Source organism: Trichechus manatus, unplaced genomic scaffold (assembly GCF_000243295.1).
Source record: "Trichechus manatus latirostris isolate Lorelei unplaced genomic scaffold, TriManLat1.0 scaffold00150, whole genome shotgun sequence".
Classification (NCBI taxonomy): domain Eukaryota; kingdom Metazoa; phylum Chordata; class Mammalia; order Sirenia; family Trichechidae; genus Trichechus; species Trichechus manatus.
The window spans coordinates 4158719-4184181 of NW_004444086.1; the positions used below are offsets into that span (position 1 = coordinate 4158719).

At 47.0% G+C, this 25463-nt stretch overlaps 1 protein-coding gene across 3 annotated transcripts in view; it reads right to left on the reverse strand.

Moving 5' to 3' along the window:
* SLC2A9 (solute carrier family 2 member 9) overlaps window positions 1–25463 on the reverse strand; it is a 274750-nt gene that overhangs the window by 41187 nt on the left and 208100 nt on the right. For all 3 annotated transcript variants that reach the window (XM_023740225.1, XM_023740226.1, XM_023740227.1), the window contains 2 exons: window positions 18406–18507; window positions 14772–14847 (listed from right to left, as the gene is read on the reverse strand). In XM_023740225.1, coding sequence (XP_023595993.1) covers window positions 14772–14847; window positions 18406–18507 — 178 coding nt within the window. The remainder of the gene's footprint in view (window positions 1–14771; window positions 14848–18405; window positions 18508–25463) is intronic.

Here is a 25463-nt window from a genome sequence, read left to right on the forward strand (position 1 = left end):
GGACTTGTAGCCTACTGGACTGTGAGAGAATAAACTTCTCTTTGTTAAAGCCATCCACTTGTGGTATTTCTGTTAGAGCAGCACTAGATGACTAAGACAGTCACCTTCCCGATGAGGAAATTGAGGTCCAAAGTAAAAAATCTTAGCTAAGGTCTCACACCTGGTAAAGAAGGGGCAGAGATGGGATTTGAACTCAGCTCTACTGGGCTTCCATGGAGTCCAGGTGCATATCTTAAGCAAAATAATATCTACTAGGTGCTTACCACCCACCACCTCTCCTATGCAGTTATATTAATTAATTCTAACGCACGTAAGACTCTTTCTGGGTAGGTGTTATCCTCAATTTACAAAGGAGGAAACTGAGGCACAAAAAGGTGAAGTGACTTCCCAAGGATATTTCATCTAATATGTGGCAGAGATGAGATTTGACACATGGTCTTTCTACCATGCTAGCTAATCGGGCTGAGTGAGGGAGAACAGAAGATGAAATCCATGTTTGTTGTTGCTGTTAGTTGTCATGGAGTTGGCTCCAACTCATGGAGACGTTATGTATAGCAGAATGTTGTCCAGTCCTACACCATCTTCATGATTTTGTTATGTTTGAGTCCATTGTTGTGGCTATTGTGTCAACCTATCTCTTTGAGCATCTCCTTCATTTTTACTGACCCCTTTACTTTACCAAACGTGATGTCCTTTTCCAGAGATTGGTCTTTCCTGATGATGTGTCCAGAGTAAGCAAGCTGAAGTCTTGCCATACTCACTTCTAAGGAACATTCTGGTTGTACTTCCTCCAAGGCCGATTTGATGGTCTTCTGGCAGTCCAAGGTATATTCAATACTCTTCCCCAACACTACAATTCAAACGTGTCTTACTTCTTCGGTCTTACTTTCTTATTGTCCAGCTTTTGCATGCATATGACGCGATTGTAAAGACCACAGCTTGGGTCTGGAGCACCTTAGTCATCAGAGTGACATCTTTACTTTTGAAAACTTTAAAGGGATCTTTTACAGCAGATTTACCCAAGGCATTATGTCATTATGGGGACCCAAAGGATGCTGGAATAGTTGATGAGGGGCCAAGTTCAAATACTTGGTTCAGGTGCAACTTCATCAGGCTTGGTGACTTTTTTGACTTCTCTCGGGAGTTTCTCTCAGCAGAAAAGCGAGACTTTTCCGGGTGTCTTCCTCATGCTTGCACTGCCCCCAGCTCATGCTGCTGCTGTAGATGTGACTGCTGAGATAAAAGCAGAGAGTCTGGGAGGCTCTCTGCAGCCCCAGCAGCCCCAACTGTGCCTTCATACCAGTCGTGGATGGAACAAACTGGCCTTCGCATAGATGAATGTTTCCAGATCTGAAGCCTGAAGACCCCTCTAGGCTTGTTCAGCCCTGGGCTCCTGAGGGTGGGAAGAGCAGAAAGCTTCTTACAGAGTGCTGACTGATGGATAGCTGTTTGGCAGGCCTATTTTGACTGCCCGGGGTTCTTCCACCATCTGAACTTGTACTCCTTCCAGGAAAGAGCAAAGATGCTGGGCCAGGCCACAGAGGAGGCAGTGAGTGTGGGCCGCCTGCAGTGCCCAAGGGCACTTGCTCTCTCTCCAGCCTCCTGGAGGCCCTCCTGGTGGTCTCTTCCACCGGCCTTCCCTTCTCTTCCTTCTCCTCCCACCCCCAGCTTCCTGAAAAACTCCTCTTGTTAGCTGCCATCGAGTTGGCTCTGACTCATGGCAATCTTATGTATAACATAAAAAAACGCTGCTGGGTCCTGTGCCATCTTCATGATCGTAGGTATGTCTGAGTCCATTGTTGTGGGTAAAGTGTCAATCCATCTCACTGAGGGTTTCCCTTGTTTTTGCTGACCCTATACTTTACTAAACATGATGTTCTTTTCTAGAGATTGGTCTTTCCTGATAACGTGTCCAAGGTAAGCAAGCCGAAGTCTCACCATTCTTGCTTCTAAGGAACACGCTCGTTGTATTTCTTCTAAGACTGATTTGTTCTGTGTTTTGGCAGTCCACAGTATATTCAATATTCTTTGCCAACATCACAGTCTGAATACATCAATTCTTCTTCTGTCTTCCTTTTTCATTGTCCAGCTTCTGCATGCATATGACATGACTGAAAAGACCATGGTCTGGAATGGACCCCTACACACTTTTTAAAATTCACTGCACGACACTGTTTCTGCTTGGCATTCTGGGCTGCTGGGGTCCTCCTCTGTGCACCCCTACATACTGTGGGACAGTACCTGTCACCCTCATGGGACCATGAGTGATGAGGAGACACCTGGTCCAGACAAGGTGCTTGGTGAGGGGTGTCGAGCGAAGGTGGGGGCAATGGATGGATCAGTGTGTGGACAAATGAACAAAAGTATCTGGAAATGAATAAATGACTGATCTATTTGAATGAATGAGTGAAGGAATAAGAGGGGCAGAAACCCTGCATTCCCGGGACAGGACAGATAAGCAGTCCAGGCAGAGGGAACAGCCTGTGCAAAGGCCCTGCATATGATTCAGTGCTTGAGATTTGTACCTGGCTCTAGGCTCACTCATTGTGCCCCTTTAGGAGTCACTGCCCCAGGCCACACTCTTTCCAGTGTTGGCTGGACTCAGGCCAACCTGGTCTTTTTTCATGGAATCCCAACAGCAAGGTCCCTTGTACATCTCAAATGATTGGAAATTCACTCTTTCACGACACAGTCCAGTTGTTCAATGGAGCCCAAGTCTGAGTCTTGATCATCCCCCAAGTCCCGGCTCAAATGTCACTGCCGAGGAAGCACCCCCTGACGCCTGAGGCTGGTGAGAGCCTCTTGGAAGCCTCAATTACACCCTGAGCTTCCCTCTTGAGCACTGAATCACATGCAGAGCCTTTGCACAGGCTTTTCCCTCTGCCTGGATTGCTCATCATCAGACATCTGCGTGGCTTCCTCCCTCCCTCCCTCCTCTCAACTCTCTGCTCAATTATCACCTCCTTGCAGAGGCTTTCTCAGGCCACCCTGTCTGAGACTGAGCCTCCTCTACCATTCTCTTTGCTCTCATTTTGCTTGATTTTTCTTCAGAGCAGTTACTGCTACATTGTTTTATATTTTTATTTGTTTATTGTAAGCCTTTCCCAACAGAATGTCAGTTCCTTCAGGGCAGGGATTTTGTCTGGTTTTGTTCCATCTCTGCCTCAGTTTCTAGAATAGTTTCTGTACAGAGTATGTTAGTGTTATTAGCTCCAGCGAGTTGGCTCCCTACTCATGGTGACCCCATGTGTTACAGAGTAGAACTGCTCCATAGGGTTTTCTTGGCTGTAATCTTTATAGGGGCAGATTGCTAGGCCTTTTCTTCTGTGGAACTGCTCGGTGGGTCTGAACCACCCATCTTTAGGTTAGTAGTGAAGAGCAAACCTCTTGTGCCACTCAGGGGCCTTATGTATGCATTGCTAAACACTCCTTATAGCGTAACAACCCTTGAGGTGGATGTTGTTAGTTTCATTTTGAAGATAAGGAAATGCAGCTTAGGGAGGTGTCATGGATTGAACTGAGTCCGCCAAAAATATGTGCCAACTTGGTTAGGCCATGATTCCCAGTACTGTGTGGTTGTCCTCCTTTTTGTGATTTTCCTGTGTGTTATAAATCATAGTCTCTGCCTATGTGGTTAAAGAGGATTAGGGTGGGATTGTAACTCTTACGAAGGTCACATCCCTGATCCAATGTAAAGGAAGTTTCCCTGTAGTGTGGCCTGCACTGCCTTTTATCTTACATGAGATAAAAGGAAAGGGAAGCAAGCAGAGATTGGGGGACCTCATACCACCAAGAAACGAGTGCTGGGAGCAGAGTGCATCCTTTGGACCCGAGGTTCTTGTGAAGAGAAGCTCCTAGTCCAGGGTAAGACTGATGACAAGGACAGTCCTCCAGAGCCAACACAGAAAGCCTTTCCCTGGAGCTGATGCCCTGAATTTGGACTTCTAGCCTACTAGATTGTGAGGAAATAAATTTCTCCTTTTTGAAGCCATCCACTTGTGGTATTTCTGTTATAGCAGCACTAGATGACTAAGTCACAAATAGAGATGTAGCTTGGATCTGACCCCACACTGAGCCTTTGCTTCAGTGCCATGTGGCAGGAGCGAGTTTCTTACTCCTTCCAGAACCCAAAGGAAGGGAGTGAGTTGGGGATGACTCTACCTTTGACAGCCTTCTAAGATCTGCCCACCACTGGATTGATGAGACACCCCATGGTCCCCACAGTAAGGCTAGTTTGCAGGAATCTAGCCCTAGGGCCCATGGTTTACCATCTTAGCAAACAGAGCATTTCAAAGCATAAGGCTCCCAGATGAAAGCACTTCATGCAGAGAAATGAGAGATGGCCTCTCCTGGGACCCCTCTGCCTCCAGCTAATGATTTCAGACTCACACACTCATTCCACAGGGCGAGAGGGACTTGGGGGACAGAGGAAAGGGCCCTCATCCTTGCTCTGACCCTATCTGTGACGTTGTTTTTGTTGTTAGGTGCCGTTGAGTCGGTTCCAACACATAGTGGCCCTGTGTACAACAGAACGAAACACTGCCTAATCCTGCGCCATCTTCACAATCGTTATGTTTAAGCCCATTGTTACAGCCACTTTGTCAATCCATCTCGTTGAGGGTCTTCCTCTTTTTCGCTGACCCTTCAGTTTTCCGATTATTAATGGGTGTTTGCAGCTGTTTCTTCTCATTTTGAGCTGTGCCCACCTCAGCAAATGAAGGTCTCGGAAGCTTGACTCCATCCATGTCGTTTAGGTCAACCCTACTTTGAGGAGGCAGCTCTTCCCCAGTCATATTTTGAGTGCCTTCCAACCTGAGGGGCTCATCTTCTGGCACTATACCAGGCAATGTTCCGCTGCTATCCATAAGGTTTTCACTGGCCAGTTTTTTTCAGAAGTAGACCACCATGTCCTTCCTAGTCTTTCTTAGTCTGGAAGCTCCACTGAAACCTGTCCACCATGGGTGACCCTGCTAGTATTTGAAATACTAGTGGCATAGCTTCCAGCATCACAGCAACACGTAAGCCACCACAATACGACAAACTGACAGACGTGTGGGGTCCTATCTGTGATATGTGGGGCCAATTACGTACTCTCAGAGCACTCAGTTTCCTAATCTGTAAAATGGGCATGCTGATTTGGTAGGATGATGGATGTGAAAGCGACTGGAAACTCTCAAGACTTGCTTATTGCTGCTGTTGCTGCTGAAAGGCCTTAGAGCAGCTCTCTGCAGTAGAGAACATTCTGGGGAACACCAATCCAGTCATAATTATATAATGATTACATGTTCTAATCTCCAGTCTCTTATCCACAAGTAGCCAAAGCAATCATTTGAAGCAGAAATCAGATTAAGTCAGTCCTGTGATTAAAACCCTCTAAAGGTTTCCCATTGCACTTGGAATCTAACGACTAAGCTAATCATGCTCTACAAGCCTGATGTAGTTTGATCCCTTCTCTGAGTTAATCTTTCTTCACTTCTACCCTGTTTATTACACTCTGGCCACACACACCTCCTTGTTCTTTCTAGAGCTGTGCTCTCCAATGTAGTGGATCACTGGGAGAATTCTCACCTTCCATGTAGGGGACCCTAGTTTGATTCCTGGTCAATGCACCTAATGCACACACACCATCTATGCGTCAGTGGAGGCTTGAGTGTTGCTATCATGTGTCACAGGTTTCAGCAGAGCTTCCAGACTAAGAAGGACTAGGAAGAAAGACCTGGTGATCTACTTCCAAAAATTAGCCAATGAAAACATTATGGATCACAACAGAACATTACCTAACTGGTTTGCTTTAGACATGTCACCAGGAGGGATTAATCGCTGAGGACATTATGTTTGGTGACATAGAGGGCCAGTGAGGCCCTTACTGTGTTCATATTTTAACTCAATTGTCACCTTGTCACTGGAGCCTTCCCCGGAAAGCCTATTTTAAATTGCAGTTCCTTCTCATAGGCTCTTCCTCTCACCTTTCGCTGCTTGAATTGTTGCCATAGCACTTTCCCATTCCAATCCACTATGCAAATCTCTTACATTGTTTTACACTGTCCCCTTCACAGCAATAAACATTCCACCATGACAGGTATTTCTGCTTAGGAGATTGTGGGGGGTGGGAGGGGGTGTGTTGCAGAGCTGTGAGCGCTCCCCCTGCCCCACCACAGAAGAGGGGTGGGGGCCACACTTTAGCCACGCCTGGTAAGAGAGGATTCACCTGGGACCCTCTATGAGCTGGGGAAGGTTCCCTGTGGGGAGGTGGAGAACACCTTGCACAGCGGTCTGGAAGCCTGGGAGAGGAACGGGCTGATGACCAACTGCTTGAACGGACTCCGGGGCCAGCGGAAGAATCCTGAGACCTGGTGAATTGTCATCCTCAGCAGGGGTAAGCTCCCTCACTGATAAACGCTAAACTTTTTGCATTTTATTTTGTTTTTGCCCATCCTGGGTGGTATAAGCTGGTTAATGTGCTCAGCTGCCAACCGAAAGGTTGGAGGTTCGAGTTCACCTAGAGGCGCCCCGGAAGAAAGTCCTGGGATCTCCTTAGGAAAGACCAGCCACTGAAAACCCCATGGAGCAGTTCTACTCTGTACACATGGGGTCACCATGAGTTGGGGTCAACTCCATAGCAGTTGTTTTTTATTGCATTTTACATTTTATATTTTGCGTTTTGATCCTATTCCATCAGTTGGTGTAGGATGTTCATAGGTACATGCTCACACGTCTGTCTGTCTCCCCTACCTGACACCCTGGGATTCCTGTTTCAGCCACACTGAATTACATCCGGTCCCAGAATACTCTTTGTACTCTCACATGGCCACAACTTCGGCCCTGCTGTTCCCTTCACCAGGAGTGCCCTTCCCTCTGTCAACCTGTGAGAGTCACTTTTCAAGCATAGCGCACAGATTAGCTCGTTCATGGATTTGGGTGTGATTCCCTGAGACAATACCACATCCTCCTCTGTGTCCTCTGAGCCCTCAGCCCAAACCTGCTGGTGCAAGCCATCTGTTCTTCGGGTGTAACTTAGCTGAGCCCCTCTGTCTCCCCAACTGGAGGGCCCCTCTACTCCTTTCTGACAGGCCATGTCCAGAGACTGCACTGAGGACACAGTTAGGCATTTGACTAGCCCCAATCTCAGGATAAGGAAGCTTGGTAGTGCAGTGGTTAAATGCTCCGCTGCTAACCAAAATGTTGGTGGTTCGAACCCACCAGTTGCTCTGTGGGAGAAAGATGTGGCAGTCTGCTTCCGTAAAGATTTAGAGCCTTGGAAACCCATGGGGGAGTTCTACTCCATCATATAGAGTTGCTATGAGTCAGAACCAACTCGATGGCAATGGGTTTGTTTTTTGTTTTTGTTTTTAATCTCAGGATAGAGTCCTTTAGTGGTACAAACGGTTAACGTACTTGGCTTCTAATCAAAAGGTTGGTGGTTTGAATCTACCCAGTGATGCCACAGAAGAAAGACCCGGTGATCTGCTTCTGTAGAGATTACAGCCCAGAAAACACTGTGGAGCTTAGTTCTACTCTGACACACTTGGAGTTGTCATGAGTCAGAATTGACTTGATAGCAACAGGTTTTTTTTTTGAATCTCATGATAGAGCTCGTGGGTGGTACAAATGGTTAAGCTCTTGGCTAATAACCAAAAGGTTGTTGGTTCAAATCCACCCAGAAGTGCCTTGGGAGAAAGGTCTGGCAATCTACTTCCAAAACAATCAGCCACTGAAAACCCTTTGGAGCCCACTCCACTCTGACACACATGGGGTCGCCTGAATTGGAGTCGACTTGACAGCAGCTAGTTTTTATCTCAGGACTGCCAGGAGTGGGCCATGCATCTCCACTGGGGCTGAGCAGGCAGCTGTTTCCATGGTGTTAGCTCGCTCCATCGACTCTCCTGGAACCAGCGGGAAATTAGCATTGTTGAAACGATGAGGCAGTTGATGTAATTAGAAGCCAGATGACATGTTAATGATCAACTCCTGCCTGGCTGGGAAGCTCTTGACTTTAAAATGTCAAGCTAACAAGGGCTTCTTCCTCAGAATTCTGTTTACTACCCTGATGTGGAAACTCAAGCCAGACACCAGCCCCTCCTGGTACCTACTAAATGGCATAATCTAGAGTCTTAACCTGCCCAGCAATCACCTGATGAGCAGCTCATAAGTAGATAATATAAACAGCCACTGTCTGTTGGGCTGGAAGCTGGCTTTCCTGCCCTCCCTCCTGACACACCCGTGTGCCCAATACCTGTAGGATTCACTGAGTGCTTAGTAAGCCCATTGCAGACCTCCTCGTCTCCCTAGCATTACCAGGACTGATGCAGAAGCATTTCTTGTTGTTGTTAGGTGCCATTGACTCAGTTCCAACTCATAGCAACCCTATGTACAACAGACCGAAACAATGCCCCGTCCTGTGCCATCCTCACAATCGTTGTTATGCTTGAGCCAATTGTTGCAGCCACTGTGTCAATCCATCTTGTTCAGGGTCTTCCTCTTTTTGGTTGACCCTCTACTTTACCAAGCATGATGTCCTTTTCAGGGACTGATCCCTCCTGATAACATGTCCAAAGTATGTGAGACGTAGTCTCGCTATCCTTGCTCCTAAGGAGTACTCTCGCTATACTTCCTCCAAGACAACCTTGTTTGTTCTTTTGGCAGGCCATGGTATATTCAATATGCTTCACCAACACTACAATTCAAAGGCATCAATTATTCTTCTGTCTTCTTTATTCATCATTCAGCTTTCGCATGTATGTGAAGCGACTGAAAGCACCATGACTTGGGTCAGGCCCACCTTAGACTTCAAGGTGACATCTTTGCTTTTCAACACCGTAAAGAAGTCTTTTGCAGCAGATTTGCCCAATGCAGTGTGTCTTTTGATTTCTTGACTGCTGCTTCCATGGGTGTTGATTGTGGATCCAAGTAAAAGGAAATCCTTGACAACTTCAATCTTTTCCTCCATTTATCATGAAGTTGCTTATTGGTCCAGTTGTGAGGATTTTTGTTTTTTTTTTATGTTGAGGAGTAATCCAGACTGAAGGCTGTGGTCTTTGATCACATAGCCAGCACTTAATAGGATTTTTCAAAATGGAATTGACGGGCTTTGTTGATGATGTTTTCTTCAAAGTCAAAGCCTTTTTATTGTGCCTCATTTGTTACACTTCTCTGTTGTTGCCTTGGGATTGTGCACACACATAGAATCTGTAGCAGGAAGCCGTCTTCCTTGTGTTTTTTTTCCTCTTACATAATTCCAACTCCCTGGCAAGTCTCCTCTAACTTATCTGCTTGCTACAGAAGCTGCCTCAGGCAAACTCTTGGCTCCTCTCCTGGGAGGACAATCCTATTCTTCAACCTCAAACAGCACCCTCAAATGAGGAGTCTCAGTGTTTATCTCTGTGCACCCCTCCCAGGGTGTTTCCTCCTCTCTGCCCACTTGGAAGGATACGAGTTGATTTCACAATCCAAATGGCAGCCTCCCTTAGACAGGTAATGTCCCCAGGGTCTTAAGCTGAACAACTGTCAACGCGAGTTTAAGTGATGCTTCAAAACCCACAGACCCGGCTGCATCCCTGACCAGTCCTGTGGCTCCAAGCAGTCACTGGCTGCGAGCCCCAGCTGCTGGGTGAACGTGGAAGTTTGGAAAGCAGAGGGCTGGGGCTGACAGAGGATCTGGGCTTAACAAGGGCAGATGGCCTTCCCATTGGGAAGTCCTCCAGATGTGATGGGGGGTTGGCACCCCAAGTCCTGGAAACCTTCCCTGCTCAGTAATCACAAGAAAGCAGAGGGTATGTATTAGCTTCTTAGTGCTGCTGTAACAGAAATACCACAAGTGGGTGGCTTTAAACAACAGAAATTTATTTTCTCACAGTTTAGTAGGCTAGAAATTTGAATTCAGGGTACCAGCTATAGGGAAAGCCTCTCTCTTTGTCCACTGTGGGGGAGATCCTTATCTCTTTCAGCTTCTGTAGCTCCAGCCTTCCTCAGTTCCTTGGAGATCTTCACGTGGGGTCTGTCTTCTCCAGTTTGTGCTTGCTTGTCACTGTACCTAGGCTGCTCTTATATCACTCAGAAGTGATTAGGTTTAGGACACACCCTATGCTGTTGGACTTCATTAACACAACAAAGGAAACCCTATTTTTCAAATAAGATTAGATCCACAGGTATAGGGGTCAGGAGTCCAACACATATTTTGGGGGGGATACACTTCAATCCATAACAGGGTTCAAACACTGGGGGAGAATCAATATCAAAGCAAGTAGGTGAAGACTTGGAAAAAGCCCAAATGGCAAAGCTTTGTGGTTTGAGTCAGCAAACATCTTCAGGTTTGTGGATGAGTCCAACTTGGCTTATCCGTGTAAAGGCGGTGGCGGGGGGGTGAGGGGGTGGGAGTGTGGATGGGGTGGGAGGGTGGTGGGGGATGTGAGTTAGGGGCAGTGAAGAGGCCAAACCTTCCACTGTGATACCATATCAACGTTTACTGTTCTCTCTGGTGGCCCCTGGGTAGCACAAATGGTTAAGCATTTGGCTGCTAACCGAAAGGTTGGCGGTTCGAGTCCACCCAGAGACACCTCAAAAGAAAGGCCTGGCAATCTTCTTCTGAAAGGTCACAGCCTTGAAAACCCTATGGAGCAGTTCTACTCTGCACACATTGGATTGCCATGAGTAGGAATCACCTCGATGGCAACTGGTTTGGTGTTTTGGTTATTGTTCTGCCTAGGAGAGCAGCCGCTACAGATAAAGGTGGCCAGAGGAGCTCTGCAGTCACACTGGGAAATGTGGACCTCCCCTTAGTAACTGCACCTATCACAGAGATGGTGACCACGGGCCTCCTTTTGGGAGGGGGACGAGGGAGATAGCCCTCCCCAGGCTAACCGCCCTTGTACGGGTCCTCATTTCCTGCACCCCCTGGCTGATGTCACTGCTTCTGGTGTGCCCCCCATTCCCAACTGCCTCTCATGTTCGTTCTTCACACCACACATCTGACCCACCCAGTTTATTCTCGAAAATCTTCCACTGCTAGAGCTGAGGGACTCTAGCAGGGCTGACAAACCCTGGCCCTCTTGGTAAAAGGCCAGATAGTAAACATTTTAGTCTTTGTAGGCCACATATGGTCTTTGTCACACATTCTTCTTCATTTTTTGTTTTTTATAACCTTTAAAAAGTGTAAAAATCATTCTTAGCTCCTGGGCTGCACAAAAATAGGTCATGACGAGATTTGGCTCATGGGCCGTAGTTTGCTAGCCTGTGCAGCACAGAATTGAAAGTTTCATAAGGTAATGAGTTCCCCGTCAGTGGAAGCAACCAAACCAGAGCTGGAATACTTCTTGGCAGGGAAATCACAGATAGGATTTCAGTTTCCAGTGAGTGACTAGATTAGGAAAACTTTCTGTTCTTTTCCAACCTCAGGATGCTTTCAGCCGAATTCATTCCAGCCCAGTGGAATGTTTTGTCATCTGCCAAATGATCTCTGAGGTCCCCGCCAGCTCTGAAATTGCTCTGCCTCAATTCACCGTGAAGCTCTGCAGGTGTCAGCACAGTCTTCGCTTCGACACTAAGTACTATGATTTAGGTGTCCGTGAGTCTAAGAGACAAAGACGAAAGAACCTCACTTATGTCCTGATAGCTGAAGCCGAAATGCTCAAACCATGAAAATCAAAGTGCTTTTAATTCACCTCCAGCCAGAGGATCTGACAACTAGATACAAGTGACAAAATTCTTTCTTTCTATGTAGACACAAACAGGGCTGATGGATGCTGATCAAGATTAACTCCATCCTGGGAAAAGAAAAATAAAACTTCCTCCTCTTATCCCAAATTTTATGTATAGGTCCAGGTCATGCCTCCTCTGAATAATTTTTAACCTTGCAAATCAACTTCTGGCCTGTTGTTATTGTTAGTTGCCATTGAGTCAATTCTGACTTACGGCAACCCCATGTGTGCAGAGCAAAACTGTGCTCCATAGGGTTTCCAAGGCTGTGGCCTTTCGGAAGCAGATCACCAGGCCTGTCCTCGGAGGTGCCTCTGGGTGGGTTTGAACCACCAACCTTTCGGTCAGTCATGGACTACTTAACCATTTGCACCACCCAGGGCAAATAGGCCTAATTCCATTCAATTTAGCCAACAGCTAATGAGCATCAACCACTTGTGTGTTTAAGAGCTAAGGTCACAGGTCCTAAAACACGGATGGGCTAGATACAGGTTTAGCATTTGCCTCTTTGCTGTGTGACTTTGGTTGCATTACTTAACCAGTCTGTTCTTTGGTTTCTCATCTGTAAAATGGGAATAAGATTAGTTTGGGAAAGAAAGGGTTAGCAGGCAGTGAGAAAAAAAGAAAGAAAGAAAGAAATGGCCAGGTGCCTCTCCTTGAAACATGCTAGTTTAATCTCATGATGGTATTTACTACCAGAAAGACAAGAGAGAGCCCAGATGTATGGAATGCTATTAGTAGGCTATACCTGGTCTGTTTACATCGCTTCTGGTCAATTTAGGAGCCCTCCTGGCGCAGTGGTTAAAGCATTCAGCTGCTAACCGAGGGGTTGGTGGTTCAAACCCACCAGCTGCTCTGCAGGAGAAAGATGTGGCAGTCTGCTTCCATAAGGATCACACCCTTGGAAACTCTATGGGGCAGTTCTACCCTGCCCTATAGGGTTGCAATGAGTTGGAATCGACTCAATGGCAATGGGTTTGGTTTTTTTTTTTTTGGTGCTGTAATGATTAAGCACTTGGCTGCTAACTGAAAAGTTGGTGGTTTAAACCCACCCAGAGGCTCCATGGGAGAAAAGACTTGGAGATCTTCTCCATTAAAAATTGCAGCTTAGAAAACACTATGGGGCAGTTCTACTCTGGGTTGCTATGAATTGGAATCGACTTGATGGCAATGGGTTTGGTTTTGTTTTTGTATGGCTAACTTGTAATTTATAGTTATGGGGATAGCCCTCTGAGAAATGTTAGTGTCAGCTATGTAATTATTCAAGTATAAAGTGGAGACATTTCATGAATAAAATAACATCCTTTATGTAAGTATATCATGCATGCCTTTTAAAGAGACCCCGTATGCTAAACCTAGACCTAAGATTGGGATTTCTTGGTCACCTGGTAGTTTTCGTTTTTCGTATAGACACCAGTCATTGGATTTAGGACCCACCCTAAATCCAGGATGACCTCATCTCAAGATCCTTAGCTTAATTACATCTGCAAAGATCTTATTTCCAAATAAGGTCACGTTCACCAGTACTGCCTTAGGACTTGCACATATCTTTTTGGAGGACAAATTTCAATCCACTATGGTTTCCCAAACCTAGCACAGGGCCACGGGCTGCATACCTCCAGGCACATAGATCACATGGATGCAATGCGAATGTTGCCCCTAGAGCTGGCAAAGCAGAGGCCTATAGAGCTCAACATCTTTTGGTTCCTTGACTCTACTGTCAGCAGCAAATATGCTCTCCTGGCTCATCCTCCTGTTAATTTGTTATTCCAGGAAGGGGCATTCTTCTTCCTCCAGCTGTTCTACCAGAATCACAGCCTGGTGCATGTGTGCGCATGTGCATGCGCCTATAGGCCCTTGCCCATATCACTACATCCCCCGCCCCCAGCATCTCAATATAACATCCTGATATCCCAGATGGGAAAAAGGTTTTTCATTCATCACAGATATGACAGAATGTGGAACATAGTGGCCCATGAAAATCAGCAATGCAGAGGAAGAATCAGTAGTTTGGTTCTGTTTATTCTGATATAGAAACTTAGTGTGGTTTTCATCAACATGAAACCAAAACTAAGAAGAACAGCAAGCAACATCTCAAGGAGACACCTACACTCCATGCGAGGTCATGCACCCTGCACCCACCTCTGAGCCCCACACACCTTGGCTTCTGATGGGGAGACCCTGCTGGACACAGACATGGAGCCAGGAAACGTCAGTGCCTTCAGTCACATTTCACCCTCAACATTTTATAGAAGGATAAACTGAGGTCCAAAAGAGGAGCGGACTTTCCCACAGACACACAGCTAGGAAATGGCAGAACCTGGGCTAGAGGTGAGTCTTGGGTGGAGAACAACACCTAGGCTGGGGCTCAGAGTATTCCAGGCTCTAAATATACAGAGGTACCATGTAACATGGTGGTTTAGGGGCATGGGCGGCTCCACTACCCACTCTCTCTGTGACCCCAGGCAAGTCACCTCCCCTCTCATGAGCCTTAGCCTAGTATGGCAAATAATCAGTGCTCAGTAAATCTTAGATGTTACGATTATTATTAGGGGTCCCTGGGTGGCACAAACAGTTAAGCTCTTGACTACTAACCAGAAGGTTGGCAGTTCAAACCCACCCAGAGATGCCTCAGAAGAAAGGCCTGGCGATCTGCCTCTGAAAGGTCACAGCCTTGAAAACCCTATGGAGCAGTTCCACTGTGCACACATGGGGTCACCATGAGTCAGAGATGACTTGGTGGCAACTGTCACTTTTCAGAGGGACAGAGTATAACTTGGTCTTTGATTTATCACAAACTACTACAATAGCGGGCTTATAGGCTCACAAGTGTTCATGGTTATCATCACTATTGTATTGTTAAATATCATCTACTCACATCACCTACCATCTGAGGGCTGGAAACGAAGGCAGAGAGTCAACTGCATTTAAATGGGACCAAAGGGAAGATGGAAACTCCGTCCCCACTCAGGCCTTGGCCCTCCCTAGCCCCCAGGCTCCCTATCTACACAATAATAATTCTTTCACTGGGCGGTCCTGTGAGTCCCTGGGCCAGTGGTGAGGAAAGGGAGATGCCTTACCTGGCCCGATGCAGAAGGAGGCAATGATGGCCAGGATGCACATGATGCTCAGGTAAGGGATCCAGGAGGCGTGGTCCTGCGAGACAACAGCAAGGTGAGCAGGTGAGGAAGCAGAGGTTCATCTACAGGGCCTGGGCTCTCACCCCAGCTCCAACTCCATCCATCTGTGTGACCTTGGACAGGTCACTTTACACCTCTGAGCCCCAGATTCCGCCTCCATAAAATGGGGATAATGATTTCCGCTAAGTCATTCCATCTGCTTGCAAACCCTGGAAGCCCTATGGAACAGTTCTACTCTGTCCTATAGGATCACTATGAGTCGGGATGCATTACAGATGTGAGGATTAAATGTGATGATACCTCAAAAAGTTTAGTATAGTCCCCTGCATACAGCAGGTGGTAAATAAATGAATAGCTCATATTGACTGAGGGATTACTCTGCAGCAGGCAATGTGAGAAGTTTTTATAGGCATTATTTTATTTAAAAAAATTTCTCTTAGCTATCACTATTACTATGCAAAGCCCCCATATTTCTACCCCCGCCCTTCTGACAAGGTATGAGCTAAGTTAATTCACTTCAATAAATATTTCTGGAGGGGCTGCCACTTGTCTAGGGGGACATTGGTGGTTCAGTGGTAGGACTGCCACCTTCTATGCGGGAGACCTGGGTTCAATTCCCGGACCAATGCATCTCATGCACAGCCACCACCCGTCTGTCAGTGGAGGCTTGAGTGTTGCTATGATGCTGGACAGGTTTTAGTGGAGCTTCCAGACTAAAATGGACTACGAAGAAAGCCTGGTGGTCTGCTTCTGAAAATCAGCCAGTGAAAACCCTATGGACCACAACGGTTCGATCTGCAACCGATCAGGGGGATGGCAAGGCCCGGGCAGCATATTTCCTTTTCTGCATGGGGTCACCATGAGTCAGGGCTGACTCGACAGCACCTAACAACAATAACAAGCCACTTGTCTGGCAGGAGGGTGGGTGGCTTGATGCTCAGTGCAGAAGGAGGTTTAGGAAATAGCAGACTTCATCATTGATAATTAGCACTTGGCGTCCCCAGTGCTTTGATAGGGTGGGCATGTGTGGGGATACCAGGGGTACCCCAGGAGGGCATCTAACTCAGTCTAGAGAGAGCCAGGGAAGGCTCTCTGGGGGAGTCTGCTCTCACCCGACTGAGCTGGCATCAGCCAAGCGGGGAAGGAAGGGAAAGGAGATCCAGAGAGAAGCTCAGCCCTGGCAAGGGCATAGAGACAGGAGAGAGAGCTCGGTGCATGGGGGAGTTGCCGAGAGCTCAGAGTAGAGTGTGCGCGGAACAGAGGGGGAGAGTAGAACTGAGGAGCCTTTCTCCTCCACCCTTCCGTGCCTAAGTTGAGCAGATCTTGCTGCAGGAGGATCTGGGACTGAGGGGAGCTTCACAGGCTCTTGTGCACTGTAGGGCTCACTTCTGCACTAAGACTTTCATTCATTTAGCAGACTGTTCTGAGTTCCCCCTGAGGGCCAGCACTGGGCTGAGAGGGCAGAATACAGAGATGATACAGGTGAGACCCTTGCCCACCAGAACTCACTGTCTGTTAGGAGAGAGAAAAGGCAACCGAGAATGCCAATGGTCTGCAATGGGTGACATCACAGGGTCACCACTGGTGTCCATGGGAACACAGAGGAGGGTACCTCCCCCAGACTTGGGGACAAGGGAGGTTTCCTGGAGGAAGAGGTATCCAAGAGGTATCTCAGGCTTACTAAGCCTAGGATGCAAAGAGAAGCTGGCCAAGCAAAGGAGAAAAAGGCAAAGGAGGACATGGCCAGGTCCCGTAGGGAGCTGACAGGGAGTGGGGCTAGGGGTGGGCTGTGGGGTGCTGTGGGAGATGAGGCTGGACCAGGTGGTAAGGGCCCTGTAACCTTGTTAACTGAGGCAGAGACAGAGTCCTTGAGTGGTGCAAATGGTTAAGTACTCGACTACTAATGGAAAGGTTGGAGGTTCAAGCCCACTCAGAGGCACCTTGGAAGAAAGTCCCGGCAATCTGCTTCCAAAACGTCACAGCCATGAAAACCCTATGGAGCAGTTCTTCTCTGACACATGGGGTTGCCAAGAGTCAGAATTGACTTGACGGCAACTGTTGTTTTTCTTTTTTTCACATGGGGCTCATGTGTACCAGGCAGCCCTTTCGAACATCTGACCCCAGCTGCAGAAAGACAATGCCCTGAAGTATTACCCACCAGGTTCCCTGGAAGCTTCAAGAACCCAGCTCGGTCAGCCCAAGGAGCCTGTGATGCCAGCCCTGCCCGGGTGGACCTCGAGTCTGGGTCTTGGGAAGAAAAAGTCTCTGCTGGCACATTCCCCATGAGGGGAATGTTTTCACCTTATACCTGGTCAGCGTGCCCAGAACACCTCCTCTTTGATAGGTAGCTCTTGTTTGTCAGACACCTCCACGATAATGTCACCTTCTTCTGGAAACATTTGGGGGATTAGGGCATTTGGCAGACACTCGAAAAGCACAACTTTCCATTCAGAGATTCATTTTTGAAAAATGCAGAGATTTATTGACTGGTGGGAACTTGCCTCATGCTTCCCTCAATGCCGGGGTGAGACTGAGGCTCCGAATAGATACTCAACGAACACAAGTTGTCCCGAGCAGTGCACAGGGGAATGAGGGAAAGACCTCGGGCCTGGAGTCCTGGGATCCTGGGGTCTAATTCCAGCTTTGCCACTTACTAGCTGTCAAACTTGGGCAGCTTGTTCATTTCTAGTTATGCCTCAGTTTCCTCATCTTCACAGAAGGAAAAAATACCAATTTCCTGAGGATTAACTGGAGCCCTGCTGGTGTGGTAATTAAGAGCTCGACTGTTAACCAAAAGGTCAGCGGTTCAAATCCACCAGCTGCTCCTTGGAAACCCTATGGGGCAGTTCTACTCTGTCCTACAGGGTTGCTACGAGTCGGAATCTACTTGACGGCAACGAGTTTGGTTTTCGGTTGGTAAGGATTAATTACCCTCCTGCACCCACCCACACACATACACGTGTATTCACTAAGCGCTTGCTATATTTGCAGGGACTGTTACAAAGGCTGTGAGTGCATTTTATCATTTCATCCTCTCACCACCTCTGGATACAGGATGCCTGTGCCCGATTTAGAGATGGGGCCCTGAGGAGCAGAGAGGTTGAGTGAATTGCCAAAAGTTTCATAGCGAGCACATGGGAAGGCCAGGATTCGAACCCAGGCAAAGGTGTCACGATCATCATGAAAATGCCTAACAGGGCAGTGCCAGGCCCATGGCTGCCTCCCAAGCCCTCTCCACCCTGGGCTGGGATGTGCGATCTGGAAAGGACATCTTAGGGGTCACCTAGTGCAATCTCTGCTTTCCATCGATGGGTAAACTGAGGCTGTGAGGGGCATCTGCTCATTAGTGGCAATGACAGGACCAGAATGCAAATTTCTTGTCTCCCAGTCCAAGGACTCATTCCTCAAACCCTCTTCCCTGACGGCACCAGCGGACCCAGAGCTGAGATGCCCTTGGAAAAACCATATCAAAGAAGGGTCTGTAGACAGTAGGAGCCCCCCAAGCTGAAGGCAAGCTGAAGGGAAGCCAGCTGCCTGCTGACTTCCATCCAGGTGTGACAGGACATTCCCTTACCTGCAGTGTCAGTGTGATGGTGAGGATCCCAAAGAAGAGGGCCATCAGCCCGAAGCCACCAATGAGAAGGGGTCTCCGTCCCAGGCGCTCAATGACCAAGCCCTAGATCAAGGTCAGAGAGAGAGAGTTATTCCACTTGTGGGAGCAAGCAGAGGGGAACGTGGCTCTGGTAATTGACAACGGGTCATGGTTCAAGGCTTGCTTTGACCTTGAGTCAGCTCAGCCACTTTCTCCACAGCTACAGTCAGAGAAACAATGATATTGACGAGAAAGAAAGAGAGGGAGAAGAAAGTAACGTTTGAGCACCTCCCACGTGTCAACCTTAGAAGCTCCTTAGAGATGAGGACGGTGAGACTTCGGCTCTCTTACTTTGGACACGTCATCAGGAAAGACCAATTGCTAGAAAAAGACATCATGGTTGGTAAAGTGTGTGGTTAGCAAAGATGACAGAAACCTTCCATTAGGTGGACTGACGCAACAGCCACAGCAATGGACTCCAGTATACTAATGATCACGAAGGCGGCACAGGACTGGGCAACATTTTGTTCTGTTATACAGAAGGTCGCCGTGAGTTGGGAGCCGACTCAACGCAACTAACACCTGTGTGTCAGTATATTGACATTTTCTCTTAATCTTCCTTGTTAGGGGAGGGGACGTATCTGATAGGGAGTTTGGAAGAAGGAACTGCACATGGCCTCGCAGCAACCCTCCTCCTCCCTCCACGTCATCAGAGCCAGCCTGCCCACAGAAGGCCAGTGTTCTCCATTCTTCTAAGCCTCCATGCTGTAGATTTTATCGGGCAGACTCCCAGGGCAGGGAAAGCCAGGGTGGGAGAGGAAGAGAAAGGTCTGTCATTTTCCACTTTGCTGTGCCTGGGTGGGTCAGCATCATTCTGGGGTGTGATACGAGGAAGCCCCCTTGTCTGCAGACCCTGAGGCTATGCCCTCCAATTCAGCTCCTAGTAGAACTGACACTGATATCCGTCTGGCTGACCTTGTGTCTACCTCTCAGCTGGGCAAGGAGAGGGCTATTCATTGAGCTCCTTCAAACACCAATAACCCTGAAAAATAGTGATTGTAGCCAGGTTTCAGAGACAGGCAGATGTGTGTTTATATCCTGGGTCTACCACTTTCCAGCTGTGTGAACTCTGGCATTTGACTTTACTTCCCAGAGCCCCCTTGCCTTCCTCTGTGAAATAAATGCCCTTACCTTCCTATCCCACCACCCGTCTGTCAGTTTGCTGTACTGTGGTGGCTTGCCTGTTGCTGTCATGCTGGAAGCTGTGCCACCAGTATTTAAAATACCAGCAGGGTCACCCATGGCAGATAGGTTTCAGTGGAGCTTTCAGATTAAGACAGACTAGGAAGAAAGACCCAGTGATCTACTTCTGAAAATCAACCAACAAAAACCCTACGGATCACAACAGAATATTGTCCGATTCAGTGATGGAAGATGAGTCCCCTAGGTTGGAAGGCACTCAAAATACACAGTGGCCACAACAATGGACTTAAGCATATCAGTGATTGTGAAGCTGGCACAGGACCAGGGAGCATTTTGTTCTGTTTCACATGGGGTTGCCATGAGTTGGAGCTGACTCCACAGCAACTGACAACAACACATCTTCCTTGAAGCGTGACTGGAGGGTGGGTGGGTTGAATAAGAGACAAAACACATACTAGCTATCTAGTTTATGTCAGGTGCCTGTTCCTCCTTTCTTACCCCATTTCACAGAAGGGGTACACTGAGGATCAGAGAGGTGAAGTAACTCAGCGGACATCACACAGCCAGTAAGTGAGAGAGCCAGGAAGTGGCTCAGGGTGTCTAAGTCAAAATCCACAGCTTCTCTCAATTGGGCAATCATGAAAGGCTTCCTGGAGGAGGCAATAGGAGGCAGAGATGCATGCGAAGGAGCTTGGCAGGGAGAAGAAGCAGAGAGAGCAAAGGCTTGGGGGCTGGAAAGCCCAGGTCAGTGAGTGGTCGGGCTTGGACTAAGGGACTGCAAGGGCCATGGAGCCGGAGCAGTCACTCCTCCTGTGTCTCCAGCTTCAAACTGTGGGTCCCAAAGGCCCAGAGCCTCTCGCTAAAGGAGTCTTGCTGCAGGGAACCCAGAAGCCCATTCCTTTTTGCTCTCTTCTCATGCCCTGCTCTAACAGGGCAGTGATGAGACGCCATCTGGGCAAATGGGGAATTGCTGGGTGGTGCAAACAGTTAACACACTCTGCTGCTAAACAAAAGGTTGGAGGTTCGAGTCCACCCAGAGGTACATCAGAAGAAAGTCCTGGCAATCTACTTCCAAAAAATCAGCCATTGAAAACCCTATGGAGTATAGTTCTACTCTGCCACACATGGGGTCGCCATGAGTCAGAACTGACTCAATGGCAACTGGTTTGATTTTGGTTCTCTCGAGCTTAGGGTCGGCTACTGTTGTGCTTGGTGGAGCAGGCACCGAGGGGTGAGTGTCAGCCACCCACTGGAAGGGCACAGCCCTGCAGGCCAGCTGAGCACCTGGACGACCCTGGCCAGGTGGTGCTGCCTGGAGCTGTGGCCCTCCCAGTCCACTAGGCACAAAAGTTGAGGGAGCTAGAGATCGCTAGTGCAAAAGTCTTGGGAGGAAAACATGCCTGGCTGACAGCTGCATGTCTTAAAACGCATCTGAGCTCTGCTATCAAAAAAGGCTTTTCCGCTGCTGCCACTGACAGAGGAAGCCTCTCCTCTTGGCCTCTCGGACACGTGACCCAACAGAACACAGCACAGGTGGAGTCTACAGGTCCATGGGCCTGAAAACGGGCAGACCCAGACTCAAGTCCTAGCTTTGCTACTTCGGCTTCATTGCAATCCAGAACAGGTGACCTAGCTTCTCCAAGCCTCAGTTTCCTCATCTGGAAAATGGGAAAAATAATCCTGCCTTAGGTGGTGGCACAGTGGTTAACAGCTATGGCTACAAAACAAAAGATTGGCAGTTTGAATCCACCCGCTGCTCCTTGGAAACCCTATGGGACAGTTCTACTCTGTCCTGTAGGGTCACTATGAGTCAGAATCCACTCGATGGCAACATTTTTTTTTTTTTCAGGCGGGTAGCTGAGATAAGAGACAAGGAAGGCAAAGTGCCTGAAATAGAACAACAGAGGCTTCCAATAAAGGGCAGAAGGTGTGTTATTCCTGCTCAACCAGGGTGGACCAGATATCCAGGCCTTAGGGGCTGGCTCAAGCTTCTGCCTACAGCTGTTTATGTGAATTTAAGTTGGTCATGTGACCTTGAACAAGTCAGTCAATCCTTTTGTGTCTTATTTTTTCACTCTTCTGATAACAATGAGGTTGTTGTTGTTGTCAGGTGCTGTCATGTCAGTTCCCACTCACAGTGACCCCACGTACAACAGAAGAAAACACTGAACGGTCCTATGCCATCCTCACAATCCTTGCCATGCTTGAGCCCATTGTTGCAGCCACTGTGTCAATCCATCTCGCTGAGGGTCTCCCTCTTTTTCGCTGACTCTCCACTGTACCAAGCATGATATTCTTCTCCAGGGACTGATCCCTTCTGATAACATGTCCAAAGTACGAGAGACAACGTCTTGCCATCCTTGCTTCTAAGAGCACCCTGGCTGTACTTCTTCCAAGACAGACTTGTTCTTCTGGCAGTCTATGGTATATTCAATATTCTTCACGAAGACCATAGTTCAAAGGTGTTAGTCTGGAAAATAATAGCTGATATTCATTGATCAAGCACCTACTATGTGCCAAGCACTGTACTTCTCACCTTTCATGCATCAACTCATTTAATCCTCAAAACAACTTCATAAAATAAGTTCTATTATTCGCCCGTTTTACAGATGAAGAAGCTGAGACACAGAGATTTTGGAAACTTGTTCAAGTTCACATGGCTAGTAAGTGGCAAAGCTATTGTTAGTAGCTGTGGAGTTGGTTCCAACTCATAGTGACTTTATGTGTAACAAGGAAATACTGCCTGGTTCTGTACCATCCTCAAAATCATTGGTATGTTTGAGCCCACTGTTGCAGCCACCACGTCAGTTCATCTCATGGAGGGTCTTCCCCATTTTCACTGACCTTCTGCTTTACCAAACATGATGTCCTTTTCTGGTGATTGCTCTTTCCTGATGATATGTCCTTAGTAAACAAGACCAAATCTTGCCATCATCACTTCTAAGGATCATTCTGTTTATACTTCCTTCAAGATGTATTTGTTTGTTCTTCTGGTAGTCTATGGTATATTCAACATTCTTCACCAACACCATAATTCAAATGTGCCAATTCTCCTCTGATCTTCCTTTTTCATTGTTCAGCTTTCACACGCATATGAGGCGACTGAAAACACCATGACTTGTGTCAGGCGCACCTTAGTCATCAAGGTGATATCTTTGCTTTTTAACACTTTAAAGAGACCTTTTGCAGCAGATTTGCCCAATGCAATACCTCATTTGATTTCTTGACTACTGCTTCCATGGGTGTTAATTGTTGATTCAAGTAGAATGAAATCCTTGACAACTTCTGTTTCTTCTCCGTTTATCGTGATATTGTTTATCGGTCCCGTTGTGAAGATTTCCATTTTCTTCATATTCAGGTGTAATCCATACTGAAGGCTGTGGTCTTTGACCTTCATCAGCTAAGTGCTTCAAGTTGTCTTCACTTTCAACAAGCAAAGTTGTGTCATCTGCATATTTTAGGTTGTTAATGAGTCTTCCTCCAATCCTGATGCCACGTTCTTCTTCATATAGTCCAGCTTCTCAGATTATTTGCTCAGCATACAGACTGAATAAGTGGCAAAGCTAGGATTATCCAAAAGTCTCTTCTGGTTCTTGAGATATTGACTTTTTGAAAAGTAGATATAGATGAAACTACCACTTTGTAATAGCCCATTGTCATTCCTGGACGTCCAGCTTCTGAACACAAGAATACTGAACATGGGTGGATCTTTCCTTGTGCCTCTTTCCTCCCTACTCCCTCACCTTCTTGCCCCACTTGAAGGCCAGGTGCCTTCATCTCTGTTTTCCCAGAACCTAAAAGAGCACCTGACACCAGGTCAGCGTTTGCTGATGGAATGAATGTCTGAAATGCTCTATCCATGTAAGGCAGGTGTTATGCATTGAGTTGTGGTGTCTCCAAAAATTCAGGTTGAAGTCCTAATGTACTTACAAACGTGACCTTGTTTGGAAATAGGGTCATTAAAGATGTTTTCAGTGAACATGAGGCCATACTGGAGTAGGTATGTCCTAATTCAATCTGAATGGCATTCTTGTAAAAGATAACAGACACAGAGAGATGGGCAGGGGAAGACAGCCATGTGACCATGGAGTTATGCTGCAGCTGCAAGCCAAGGAATGCCTGGGGCCACCAGAAGCCTGGAGAGATAAGAAAGGATATTCTACCTTGAGCCTTCAGAGAGATCATGGCCCTGCCAGGAACCTGAATTTGGACTCCACCTCCAGAACTGAGACAATACATTTTGTTCTTGTAAACCACCCAGTTTGTGGTACTTTGTTATGGCAGCCCCAGGACATTATTACAGCAGGTGTAGTGATTCCCATTTGGCAGAGGGGGAAGATGAGGTCAGAGAGGGTTACAGGACATGGAGAGGGAAGCCAGCCTAGTGAGAGTCTTGGAAAAAGCACAGACAGAGGCTTCTGACAAAGTTCTAAAAGGCGAGAAGGGCTGTATCTAAGGTGTCCGCATAAGCCCCCATGAGCTGTGTCCCATCGAAGGGGAGGAACTGATAGTAACTTCCAGAGTGAAAGCCACAGGGACAGGGAAGCTGGGCTCCAGTGACAGGAGAGGGCCCTGCGGGGGTGATGGGAGAAAGTCCATGACACACAAAATTAGAAGCCCAGGGAGAATAGAGATTTGTCAAAAGCCACATGAGCTATCCAGAGACAGCAAAGACATGGCATTGACTATCTCCCACAACACAGTGGTGGGTGAAAAACACCCACACCTTTGGACACAGTCATTCACCTTCTGGGAATGTATCCTAAGGAAAGAGATATTTGGTTAAAGATTCACGGATAAAGATCTTTATTGTTATATTTTTATACTCATGAAGAAATAGAAACAATCTGAAAGTCTACCAATACCAAAAAACCAAACCAAACCAGTTGCTGTCAAATAGATTCCAACTCATGGTGACTCCATGTGTTTCAGCATAGAACTCCCTAGGGTTTTAAATGGTTGAGATCTTTTGGAAGTAGATTACCAGGGCTTTCTTCCACAGTGCTGCTGGGTGGATTCAAACTGTCAACATTTTGGTTAGTATCTGAGCACTTAACCATTTGTGCCACCAACAGTAGACTTGGTGAAATGAATACTGGAATATCCAGATGATAAATATGTAGCAATTAACATATTTTCAAATAATTTAAATAGCATAGAAAAATCCTCAGGGTACAATTTTAAATGCAAAGAGCAGGACATAAAACTATGTAACTGTGTACGTAGTTATGTAAATTAAAAAACCAAACCATTGCTGTGGATTTGATTTTGACTTATGGTGACCCCATGTGTTACACAGTAGGACTGCTCTGTGGGGTTTTCTTGGCTGTAAACTTTATGGAAGGAGATTGCCAGGCCTTTCTTCTGTGGAACAACTGGATGGGTTCAAAATGCCAACCTTTTCATTAGCAGTCGAGCTTAAACAGTTTGCACCACCCAGGGACCTTATAATTATGTTAATCTAATCACTCCAAAGAAATATACGTAAAATAGTTTTTATAATGACTAACTCTGGTTGGAGGAATATGTTACTATTAATTGTTTATTTAGTCTTTTCAAAGTTTTCTATACTAGGCTTTTATACTTTAAAAAAAAAAAAAACCCTTCCAAAAATAGTTAGCTAAAGAGTGGGGACTACAAGTCCCATCTCCTGAGTCACAAGTCTTTAGTCTTCCTTTGTCATCAATGCTTTTCAAGACTTGCATTTCATCACTGTGTGAAATGTGTTTTCACTACAATCTAAGGATATCTCCTACCATAGCCTCCAATTATAAAAACACAGATATGGCCAAGGCATGTCACCAGAAGGCTGATCTGAGAGCAGTACCAGCTGAATC